The sequence below is a fragment of the Pteropus alecto genome, unplaced genomic scaffold (assembly GCF_000325575.1).
Source record: "Pteropus alecto unplaced genomic scaffold, ASM32557v1 scaffold194, whole genome shotgun sequence".
Lineage (NCBI taxonomy): Eukaryota > Metazoa > Chordata > Mammalia > Chiroptera > Pteropodidae > Pteropus > Pteropus alecto.
In genome coordinates this window covers 792712-805281 of record NW_006436281.1, presented here as the reverse complement: position 1 = coordinate 805281, position 12570 = coordinate 792712, and the positions used below count along the sequence as shown (strand labels likewise).

At 52.0% G+C, this 12570-nt stretch overlaps 1 protein-coding gene across 5 annotated transcripts in view; it reads right to left on the bottom strand.

Annotated features, from left to right (window-relative positions):
* Positions 1-1507: 1507 nt before the first annotated feature.
* Positions 1508-12570, bottom strand: part of PVR (poliovirus receptor) — a 13682-nt gene continuing 2619 nt past the window's right edge. The window contains exons 2-8 of one of the 5 annotated variants that reach the window (XM_015589370.2): positions 11672-12049; positions 9883-10182; positions 8902-9019; positions 6560-6708; positions 5580-5705; positions 3676-3707; positions 1508-3221 (exon numbers count right to left, since the gene is read on the bottom strand). In XM_015589370.2, the coding sequence (XP_015444856.1) occupies positions 3150-3221; positions 3676-3707; positions 5580-5705; positions 6560-6708; positions 8902-9019; positions 9883-10182; positions 11672-12049 (1175 nt within the window). In that variant the 3' untranslated portion in view covers positions 1508-3149. The other 4 variants (XM_015589368.2, XM_006911849.3, XM_025046774.1 and 1 more) reach the window with 4 other exon arrangements.

Sequence of the window (12570 nt, the reverse complement as noted above, 5' to 3'; positions counted from 1 at the left end):
AGTGTTTGTGTGTGTGTGTGTGTGTGTGTGTGTGTGTGTGTGTGTGTGTGTGTGTGTGTTCCGGACACGCATCATCAGATTGTTAGAACTGATGGCATCTTCCAGAGTCCCCAGGTTGGGGTGAGAGAGAAATCTAAGCTTTGAACTACCTTGAAGGCGGCGTGGCCTGTGGGTGTCCAGGTGTCTGAACAACCAGACTCGAAATAGCTCTGTTGCCATTATAAACCCCGCTCTCTGTAAGCACTGCCGGGCAGCGCAGAAGCCATTTATTCTGGATTTTCCAGTTGCTGAATCTCCTCCCTCTCTCTGTCTCCCTGATTTTGATTCCTTTTGCATTATTTTAAAACAGTTATAGAAATTTAGACAGTATGGACTCAAAAAGAAGAGAATAAAATTCAACCATCCTCCAATTATCCAAAGAGAGTTGCTAATACCAGAGGTCCAGGCTTCCATCTGCTGTCCTGCATGCAGCCTTCATCCTCCTGTCTCCCTAGCTCCAGAGGGCATGTCCTGATTGGTGCAAGCCTCCCAGGTGATCCCATTGTTCTGGCCAGGGATTGGTTGAGTGGTGGGCGGTATCAGCCAATGAGACTCGAGGGGAAGCTGCTAAGGAAGGTCACCCAGGATGGGGTGGGCTGCTTCTCCAAGTCCTGGTCTGGCTGCAATGGCCCCAAAGTAGCAGCCATCTTGGCATCCGCCTGTGGATGACGCCAGTATGTGGAGGAAAACAAGAAACAGCAGACAAGCAGAGCTGAATTCTGCATGTGATGCCTGGAGTCGAATCAGATAACCCGGATCCTTGTTTTAAAACCCCACCCGGGTGGTAGTGGGGTGGGGTGGTGGTGCTTGCTTTCTGCTATTGGTGCCTGAAGCACCCTCACCCTGGCATTTTTATATACTGACAGAGTCTCAGTGACTGGAGTCTACTCTTTTCCAACTAGGCCTGAATTTGGACTTCTGTGTTCATCTCTGCCCAATTATAGGAAGAATCGTAAGTCAGTTTAACCAGAATCCCCGCCCTTGATATCTGATTACTTTTGATATCTGATCAGGTTCCTCGCTCTCCCCCGCGCCCCTGGGGTGGTATCTGTGAAAATATAGAACGAAGTAGGTACAAATTCTAACCGGGTCAGTTTACCCAGAGTCCCTCCCTTCCCCCTGATACTTCCTCTTGAGTAATTTCCCATCCACAGCCCCCCACCCTGCTCCTTAGCTACAAATTCTTGCTGGCCCATCCTATATTTGGAGTTGAGTCCATTCTCTCCTTTACTGCAAAATCCCATGACAGTGGTCCCTACACCTATGGCCATGGCCCCCTCCCCTTGAATAAAGTCTGCTTTATCGTGCTTAAGTATCGTTGAACAATTTTTTCCCTTAATAGTTAGAATATTATGTTTTTCTTTAACAATTCGCCCATCCTTCCCTTCATGAATTTACTTAGTTTCTGAAAATTCTGCCGGTAAGAGCCGGGAAATGAAAAAATATTTTTTCTATAAGAATTTAAAGGTTTTAATTTATTAACTTATTAATTTAATGTGGTAAAACATACACAAAACTTGCCATTTTAAAGTGCACAATTCGGTGACATTTAGCATATTCACAATGCCGTGCGACTGTCACCATTATTTCCAGGACATTTTTATCACACTGAAAGGAACCCTTGGACCTATTAAGTTGTCACTCCCTATTCCTCCTCCCCCAGGTCCTGGCAACCAGTGATTTCTCTTCTGTCTCAGTAGATTTGCCTATATTGGGCATTTTATATAAATAAAATCCTACAATACGTGGCCTTCTGTGTCTGGCTTTTTTCACTCAGCATAATGTTCTCATTATGGCTGAATAATATTCCACGGTATAAATATACCAGCTTGTATTTTATCTATTCATTTGTCGGTGAACATTTGGGTTATTTCAGCTTTTTGGCTACTGTGCATAGCGCTGCTATGAACGTTTGTGTACAAGTATTTGTTTGGATCTGTTTTCAATTCTTTTGGGTCACCGCCTAGGTGTGGAATTCCTGGGTCTCCTCTTAGTTTTTCACTAAGATAGGTTTCAGTAGCACAGGCATCCTCACCCAGAGCAATTTGCAACCCAGAGGTTTCCCAGACTTCGAAGACACTTGAGATGGGATGATATCGGCTTGAATCCTTCTCCCCTTATTCCACGCAGAGCGGTGTGGAGCGAGAGTTTGGGGTATTTCAGGCTTTCCATGATCTCCACCAGACCCTCTCCCTTCCATCCTCTGATACGAATAACTGCATTTTTTTCTCCGTCTTATGGGAAGTTACACAACACCAATACCAATATTTGGGGTCCACTCTCGACTTCTGGCTCTGTGGAATCCGCAGATCCTTCCCCGACAAACAGGCCAGGGCATCCATCCCTGGTGGGAACAGAGATGCTCTCCCAGGTCCTGGGTCTTGGCAGAAGGTGCCCGGAACTGATAACCTCCAAGTTCACGTCCGGCAGTTATTCCTACTCCTCGGACAGCCCTGAGCCGCTGAGTTCCAGCCTCCGTTTCTCTTCTGGTGACAGCAGCCTCTGTTTACCTGAGGCTGTGGGCCGCACTGGATAGTCTAGGCTGACGGCGTGATTTATGGTGGGGTCTCGGGCCACATAATATTGGTTTGACCTATCGAGGTTCTTGAGACCAAGGTCAGCTACATGGGCAGTCAGCTATATCTCTGTGGTTGACCCCTAATAAAAGTCCTGGAAACCAAGTCTGGGGGGAGCATCCCCAGTTGGCAGTCCTCTATGTGTGTTGTCACGTGTCACCGCTGGGAGGAGTAAGTGCTATTGTACGACTCCACTGGGCGAGGCCTTGAGTGCCAGGTCTCTCCTGGCCCTGCCCTACGTGCCTTTTCACATTGCTGACTTGAATCTGATGCTTCTAGTGTAATAAACTGTAACCCTGAGTATAAGCAGCTTTCCTGAGTTCTGCAAGTGAATAGATTAACCTAAGTGTGGTCTTGGGGACCCTACACCTGTACCCACACAGCGCACTGCACAACAGTGGGGATATCTTGAGATACGGCACAGAGGTGGTGGTCCAGCTCTTTGGAGGGAGACGTCATCCGCTGGGCGGAGTCCAGCTTCAAGGTCGGGTCCTCACCAGCTCCGGTATCTCCCTTCGTTTAGTCCCGATGCTGTCACTGTGTGCCCTCTGTCGGCAGATCTTGGGGAGAGCTGGCATTACTGTTCACAGCTGAATAGATGACCCTCTAGAAAGGGGAGATTCAAACTTTAGCCTCAAACAAAATCTGCCCTCTGAAGCCCATAGTGTAAAGAGCTGCAGGCCCGCCCCCTCCCATCTCCCTGAGAACCAGAATAGCACTACTCAAGGTCATGACTGGGGAGGGAAGGGGCCCTTATGACAATGCACATCCCAGGCTCCAGCACAGACCCAGCAGCCCAGACTCTCAGGGGACGGGGCCTGGGAATCTGCATTTCAACATACCTTACAGGGGATTCTGCCTGGCAGGAAGGTTTGAGAACCGCTGCTCAGGGCATTCGGAGAAAACGTACAGGAGCGCGCTCCTGATGCCATGCTGGCTTCCGGTTAAGCAATGTGGGTGTCCACAGACATCTGTCCCCTCTTTGGGAAAGCCCACAGCCATTAGGCTGTGCTTCAGGCAGACTCCCCCCCACTGCGCCTCCCCACTCACACATACTTACGTCATTAGCAGAGGATCTGCATTTGTTCTGACCTGGGGACACAGGAGGAGAAGTTGTCAGGGAGGAATGACAATGGTGGAAGGCATGCAGAGACACCTGTGGGTGGCACGGCCTCTGAAATTCTCAGTCCCAGCTCCGCTGATATGAGGGTGCCTCTTCCCATAGTGCTTTAGACATTTGTAGAACAGGACTGGGGTATATGCTTTACCCAGGTATTATGTATAAATAAATATTTATTGAGCACGGGCTCCGGATCCAGATGGAAGGGTTCAAATTCCGGCTCGGTCCCTTTAGGAGCTGTGTGACCTTGGATCATGGACTTAACCTCTCTGTGCCTCGCTTTCCTCAACCATCAAACAGGAATTTATTTGGCAGAGAGTAAATGTCTACTTTGTGCCAGGCGCATTCTAGGAGCTGGGGATATAGCTGTGAACAAAAACCCCTGTTCTCAGACAATTTATATTAACAATAATGGTAATAGTAATAATAGCAATAATAATCACAGCTTACGGAGACTTAGGCTGTGGCTTACAATGTGCCAAATGCTGTGCTAGTGCTTTACCTGAATTATCAGGTACAGTTACTCCCATTTCACAGATGAGGAAACTGAGTCACGGAGAGTCCTTTGCCCATGGTGACACAATTAATAAAGCAGTAGAGCGAGGGCCTGGACACAGGCAGTCCGGCTCTGGAGATGACACATTCAGCAAACAGTTCCTTATAGGCCCCCTTATGTGCCTGGTCCAGTGGCAGGTGGTACTGGGGAAACAGCCGTGACCATGACAGTTCTAGCTCTGCCCTCCTGGGGTTCAGAGTCCACTGGAAAGACAGACGAGTCCCTACGGAGTAATGTCCCAGAGTAACGTCCCAGAGTGGGCAAGGATGGAATGAGGGAGCTCAGAGCAGGTGCTTGGCTCATTCTAAGGGATCAGGGAGGGCTTCCTGGAGGAGGGGGTCCTCCGGCTGGGGGGTGAGGAGGCAGTTTCGTTCAGTGGTTGAGGCGACCAGCTTTGTAACCAACATAATTGCCTTCTACTCCTGACTGTCCAGCTGGGTGCCGGTTGGCCGGTAACATTTCCTCGTCTGTAAAGGGGCTCAGGGTAGGACTCATTTTGTAGGGTGGTTGTGAGCACTCATGGGGGCTGGGCCCAGAAAGTACCTGGCACGCAGAAAGTGCTCAGCAAATTACAGCTCTTTTGATTACAGAATGAGCCAAAGGACTTCACCGGAAAAAGCCACGGTGAGGGGGCTCCGGCCAGGGGAACAACCTGTGCAAAGCCCCTGAGGTGAGAGGCCACCAGGCCCTTTGAGAGCCAGTTCCTGCCACCCCCCTCCTTTCAGTGACAGCAGCTACGGCGTCACTCCTGAGCAAGGCAGATGGAGGAAAGCTGGGGGGTTAAGAAGTCTCAATCTGTCCTCCGTCCATGTGGCAGGGGCTCCTGTGTCACCTGGATTACAAGCCAAAGTCCTTACTTTGAGGCCCTAGAGGATGTGCCCTGACTTCCTAAATATTTGCAAAATGAATCAGGGATCCAATGACCCAGACTCCCTGGTGTTAGCACCTTTGCCTATGAAATGCGGAACCTCATGCCGTTGGGGTGAGGAGTTATGAGGGGCTGCCGTGTGGAAGGCTTAGCACAGAGCCTGGCACATACTAGGTGCTCAATTATGGCAGCCGTGGTGATGTTTATTCGCAGCAGAAAGACGGGGATGTGCCAAAGAGGAGGGGACTTACAGAACTGTTGCAACCGCTGGCGAAAAATAAGGCACATGCACACAGCCACAGCAAGGACTACGATGATGATGATGATGATGATGATATACTTATAGGACCAGGCCTGGTGTGACGGGTCCCTGGGAGGTTCTGCTGGAAGACGGGATGTGCCAAAGAGGAGGGGACTTACAGAACTGTCGCAACCGCCGGTGAAAAATAAAGTACATGAGCACAGGCACAGCAAGGACTACGATGATGATGATGATGATATACTCATAGGACAAGGCCTGGTGTGATGGGTCCCTGGGAGGTTCTGCTGGAAGAGGAAAAGAAAGCGGGGATTTAGATGGAGAGACTTTTGGGGTTTTTGCCTTCCCCACAAACATTATCCATCATTCCTTTAGGAAGCTATCACTCGGCCTTCCTCAGTCTATGAGAAGCAGTTCGGACACACACTTTGATTCCTAGGATGGGACTTTGATCCAGGGCTGGCCAATCAGAGCATTTCATTCTCTCTGGCTGCTGTGATTGGTTCGTAAGGAAGCTGTGACCTAAGCTGAGCCAATGAGAGCCAGCCCTGGGACTTTGGCTAGAGCGACTGAACGTGCTGCATTCTTTCCCGTGGGGTTATTAAACCAGTGGGATGTGAGCCATAAGCTTTGAGAACCATCTTGCCTCCCTGAGGGGACAGTCTGCCTGAGAATAAAGCCAGCGTAGAGAAAAGCAGAGACAAGAGAGGTAAAGAAAAGTTCTTGGGTTATTCAGTTGGAACACATGAATCTGAAGGCGCTTTTCAATAAGGTTCCTCTTTTGCTTGGACTATTTTGAGTTGTGCTTCTACTAATTGCAACCGATGGAGTTCTGCCTCACGCACCCGGAAAGCCCTTTCTGAGTCCCTGGGGAAGAGGCGCCACACAACTAACTACCCAGCCTGGCTTTGCAGAGGGGTTTACCCAGGCGACTGTATAAATGTTGGGTTAACAGACTAAGCTGAGCCTGTTGGTCCTTTCGTGAGGGGGCAGGAGAAGGACGGGAGTCGGGGAGCATTCTTGTGGCTCGGGGACTCCCTCACCCAGGTGCCTCCATACTCCACACTCCTCCCTCCGAGCGAATCCTGCTGTCACCGACTCCTTCGGTTCCTCCATTTTCCCCACCCAGGGGGCTCCTCACCTCTGAGCACGACAGTCAGTTCTGCCTTCCCAGTCCCTACGGTATTGGTGACAGAGCAGATGAAAGTCGTGTTGATTGATTCGTCCATGGAATGGATGAGGAGCCGGGTGCCACGGGCCACGGCAGAAGATGGCAGAAGGCCCATCGACCTGGGAGACACAGATAGGTGAAGAGGTGGCCTCTGCTGAAGGCCTACAGTGACAGGTGATCGAGAACTCACTAGATGACATAATACTGAAACCCGCACAGCATCTGTAAGTTGAGAGCAAGCCTGAAGTTCCCCCGGCTTCTTCTCACGACCACACTCAACCTATCGGCAGATCCTGTCTGTCACACCTTCAGAATCTATCTAGAATCTGGCCACTCCCCAGGGCTCCCATGGCCCCCGCCCTGGTCTGATGCCCCTACTCCTGGGTCACTGTGGCTGCCTTCTCACTGGGCTCCCTGCTTCCACCCTTGTCCCCCACCCACTCTGTTCCCACTCAGCAGCCTGAGCGATCTTATTAGAACGAAGTCGGCTCACATTTCTTCTCTGTTCCCAGCCCTCTCGTGGCTTCCACCTCACTCAGAGTAAACTCAAAGTCATGACCACAGCCACAGGTCCCACGTGAGCTGGCCCACGACACCCCTGACCAGAGGATCTGCAACCCGCCCCTTGAATAATCCAGTTAGGCTCCCACCTCAGGGTCTTCGCATACGCTGTTCCCTCTGCCTGGAATGCCCTCCTCCAGCCACCCACACAGCTCGTCCTCAATCTCCTTCAGGCCTCTGTTCAGACGTCACCTTAGTGACACCTTCCTTGGCCACTTTGTCTTCTCACAGCAGTATGTACCACCTCCCCCCGACCAAAGCTGGAGTGGAAGCCCCACGCGGGGAGGGAATCTGGTCTGTTTTATTTACCAAGGCGTGTTGGACAACGGCACTGGGAACAGAGTAGGCAGTCAAGAAACATTGGTTTAACGGATGGAGGAGAGAGAGGCATAGAGACTTGGGTGTCTACAAAGCTGGGCTGGAAACCTGCCCCATGAGCCTGCATGGCGGTGCTTTGAGGCAGGACCGTAAAGGTGCCATCTGTTGACACCTATGGAAAACTAATGACCAACAACTCCTTTGATGGACAATAGAGAAACGACTGTGACTACCCAGAGGATGGTAGACAGGTACGGTCACCACCACGGCATTTGCGTAGGTGAAATGAGAAAGCACCTTCATTTCTGCGTTCGGGATCGGTTAAAAAACCGATGTCATGCGCTTCTGATGCAATCCCAACAGCGTCACGAACGGGCTGTGGGCATTTTGAAACGCACAGAAGATCAGGACTGTTCTGTGAATGGAGAGAGAGAGATGGACCGACGGACAGAAACGTGATAAAACAACACAATGTCAATGGGAGAATTTATGTGGTGGGTTGTTGAGTGTTCGCTGGAAAATTCTTACAATTTTTCTGTATGTTTGAAAATTTTCCCAATAAAATGATGGGGAAATTGGGAATGTGGATCTCTGTGCTTTCATATGGAAAGGTGTTCATGAGATAGAGGAAAAGCTTCAGAATTGCAGAAAGCACATTTTTTTTGTTTAGAAACACAGAGGAAAAAGGACAGGAAGGATATATAACAAAAGGCAACAGTGGATGTTCCTGGAGGTGACTGGGTACACTGAACTCTAGGTGCAACATTCTTCTTTTTCTTTATAACTGTCTCGTCTTAAGTTTCCTCAATGATCATGAGTTATTTTTGTAATAAGGAAAAAGGCCTCATAAAAATCACGTCAAACAATTTACCCCTCTGGCTTTTTCTTCCATAACGCTTAACCCCAGCACTGATACGAGTTTGAGAAAATCTTCGGGCTGCTCTGTGCTTCAACGTGCTCATCTACAGACTAGGGGCAGGATTCGCTCCTTCGGAGATGACCCAGGTGGCTGGGGGGGTGACACAGCCCGAAGTAAGAGGATTCGGTTTGGAGTCAGATGCCAATTGGAGAGCCGCCTCTGTGCCTTCATGGCTGTGTGTCCAGGGCAAATGATGGCACCTGTTGGGGCCCGGCTGACTTTTAAGCTGGGCGTGTCGATCGTGCTGACTGTGCCCGAGTGTGAGGATCACACGGGATGAGCTCAGTACCTGGCACGCAGCAGGCGGCACGCCCTGAAGAACAGGTGTATCGGCAAGCCTGGACCAATACCTCTTGTAACCTCTGCGTGCGCAATGCAGAAATTTCTCTGGGGCCCAAGTCGACTTCTCTCCTCTCTTTTTACTTTCCTGTCTCCCCTCCTCCCTCAGACCAGGGAGTCTGGGCCCCCAGCTCCTCCTCCCTCAGACCAGGGTCCAGGTCTACCCAGGACTCACGTGTTCCATTTATAGCCTGTGGGCTCTGGGTTGCTGCGGACATCACAGTTCAGGGTGGCCTCACTTTGGCCGAGGTACCAGTTGTTGTCATAGCCGGAGATGGAGACTTCGGGGGGGTCTGGGGGAAACAGATACGCAAGCTCAGAGACAGGGAGCCTTCAGAGGGGCTTAAAGATATGTGAGACTCATGTCACAACAGGAAAAGGCCTCTGGGTTTGGGGAACAGCCCAAGATGGAGAGGCCTGCGAGGAGTCTGGGGCAGCAGGTCCCCTCATGGAAGCCTGGGAGCCATCGGTGTGGTGGGAGGTGGCAGGGTGCAGAGAGGGCTTCTCAGGACTCGCCTCTCTCTACTCGATTTTCTTTCTACTCAATTTCCTGGCATGCCTTGGACGTCCTGTGAGAAAAGACCCCTTGGGCACTCAGAGCACAGAGAATATATTCAAGGCTCTGACAAGTCCTACAGAAAAGAATCCTGGACGACCTTACATCAGCTGGCTGCTTATCCATCCCAAACGTGATTGACAGAAACATTTCAAAGTCCCCTGGGGTAAGGCTAACGCGACAGAGTGTTTTCTTTTGGCGGGGGGGCGGTTAGGGGAAGTCAGTGTAGATCCCCTCTTCCCTCAGGCCCAATGACAATGTTGAGGGGTTCCAGTGTAGACAGTGCCTGAGTGAATCAGTGTAGCAACTGCCTGGGGTGGGGAGTATTCGGTGTAGACAATGACGAGAGGACACGGCCCTTAGTTGAGCCAGTGCAGATGACACTGGGGCACAGAGGATTGACGAGTACATTGAAGGGACAAAGCAGACAGTTCTTTGGGAGGGCCAGTGTAGACAATGTAGCGTGTCAGAGCAGACGGTGATTGGGGGCGCAGTCTAGACAACATGCAGAAGGCGACGCCCGCACTGGGAGGCCACAGGGGCGTGACGGAGGCGGTCTAGCAGGGGTTCCCACCCTCATTCACACTTGGGCACACTCACAGAGCACAGTGAGGGTCACAGGCAGCAGGAAGGGCTTTTCGAGGCTCTCGTGCTCCACTGTGCAGGTGACATTCTTGCCGTCAACCTGGCTTGTGGGTATTAAGGTTAATACGCTGATGACGGTGAATGTTCCAGGCAGGGTCCCTGGCACCTGGCTGTTATTGGCCTTCCCATCCAGGGACCAGTAGATTTGGGCAGGCGGGCGACCCTCCGTGGAGGTGCAGCGGGCCACGGGAACAGGCCCCTGGCTGAGTGGGCTGAGCGGGCTGAGCAGGGCCTTGGCATCGTTCTTGGGCTCGGCTGGGGAGAGGAGCAAAAGGGACAGGTCATTCCTCACCTGTAGTCATTCAACAAACGTCTTGGCAGCAGAGGAAGATGGCTAATTGAGGGTACAGGATGGCCAGGTTCAAATCCTAGCTCTGGCCCTGAGCAGTTGGATGGCCTTGGGCAAGTCTGTGGATAATGACAGGATCACAGGCAAAGCTCTTAAAATGGTACATGGCACATAATAAGTGCTCAATAAATGTTATTATTACTGGTAATTGAATACATTGCCTGGCTCTGTGATGGGCAATATTGGGGACCCAGCAATGGCTCAGACAGCCCCAACCTTGCCTCCATGAGTGTACATTCCAAGGAGAAGACAGACTCTTCCCTAGACAGTGACAACCCAGAGTGGGCAAGGCTGAGATGGCGAAACCCAGAGGGGTGCCTGAGTCAGGGCGGGGGGCAGTTAGGGAGGGCTTCATGGCAGAGAGGAGGGCTGAGCCCGTGCCCTGGAGGTTAAGAGGGGAAGTGATTGGCTCAAGGTTGTAAGTGACAGAGCTGGGCTTTCTCTCAAGGTCTGTCTGACTCCAAAACCATCTTGACCATCTCTTAACCATCATTCTGCTTATTCTCAGACCTGATACTCTGCTGGGTCCCTTCTCCATCATTACCTAGGTTCTCATTTACTGATTTCTCTTTCACTTGATTTACTGGTTTTCTTTGACTGTCATCCTAAACCATAAGACCTGAAGTCCCAGATTTGCTGAAATGACCAGGGCTGCCTCTGCTCTGGTGCTGTGTGCTGGGCGCTGCTCCAGGCACTTACCCTGTCATGAGTCACTCATGCAAGGCCTGGGACAGTTTCTGGCACACAAGCGAAAAATGTCAGCTCTTAGTCATCCTCATAGCAATATCCATTTCACAGATGAGGAAACTGAGGCACAGAGACTTCTTACTCAGTTTCCAAGAGAAGGGCCTGTTGTAGTCTCTCTGGTGCTCATGAAAATGAACCCCTGACTCCTGGGCAGTTCTCAAGGGCCTTGGGGTGCCCTTGGGGGAAGTGTCCCTCTCCTCCCAGTCTGTTTCAACTCTCCCTTCCACTCAAAGGGAGTGACTACAGCCGACAGCTCTCAGGAGCTCACAAAGGCCTCCGTCCTAAGCGGGTGACTTGGATAAACTCCGGGGACCCTCCGGACAGCTCACGGAGGGAAGAGCTCTTGCTACCGGCCCTATGTTACAGGTGACCAAAGGAAGATGCGACAGGAAACCACTTGCCCAAGCCGGAAGTGGCAATTGGGATGCAAACGCAGGCCTCCCGGCTTCCCAGACGCCTCCCCATCCCTCCACCCCCACAACCCCCTCCACACGAAGCTCCTCCCCACAACCCTGCCCTACCGCCTTCTATTGTCCCCACAGGACCTTTGCTCTGGAGGACAGCTCACTCCCTCCCGGGCCCTGCCCACCCCGCTTACCACCCGTGCCCCTCACGCCTCTCCCATTCGCCCCCCTCCTCCCCGCTCACCGAGCACGCGGAGCCAGGTAGGGGCGCTCTTGCTGCCCTGCGGGAACGTGGCGAAGTGGCAGGTGTAGTTGGCTTCGTCTTGGGCGCGCAGTCCCCGCACGACCAGCGTTGCGTCCCGCAGCGCCTCGCCGGGCCTGGCGGCCACGAACTCCAAGCGACCGGGCTCCGGGAAGTTGGAGTTCGAGGGGTAGCTGGGGCCCTGCGTCGGATGGAAGACCGCCACGCTTAGGGAGCGCCCCGCCGGGTCCTGCCACATCCATGTCACCAGCGTCACCCGTACGTCGTGCTCCTGCGTCTGCAGCTTGCACGGCAGCGTAGCGTTGTTGCCCAGGAAACCGCGCACTTGGCGCGGCGCCAGCACAGAGACTGTCTGGGATTCTGCGGGGAAACAGGGGTGGGAGGGGTGAGACCTGGGCGTCCGGGGTCTGGATGGGGCGCGGCGCCCAAGAGGCTGCCCCCCTGGGGTCTGGAGCCCTTTGGGAGTGTGTGTGGGGGGGGGGGCGGGGCGGGGAAAGGGGCGTCAAGTCCCGATCGGAGCAGGGGTGAGAGTGACACAGGACCAACCGGGTCGGTGCCAATTCACTGGGCTATGATTATTGCACTTTTTGCTATTACTGTATTTCCTTGATCTCAGCATCATCAAATTTTAAAATTGTGCTTAAAAAGTAAACTTGCCCTTTAAACCGTTCTAAAGCGGCGTCACTTACATTCACGATGTTCTGCGACCATCACCATTACCCAGTTCCTGGACTTTTTTTAAAATTGCCCCGGCATCACCAATTTTAAGACGCAATTTTAAGTGATACTGTCTTTAACAGTAGGACTCATCGTCTGTAGTTAGAGCAACTCTGATTTAGAGGAGTGAAAAGGGGAAGAAACTCTAGGTCTTAGAATCCATA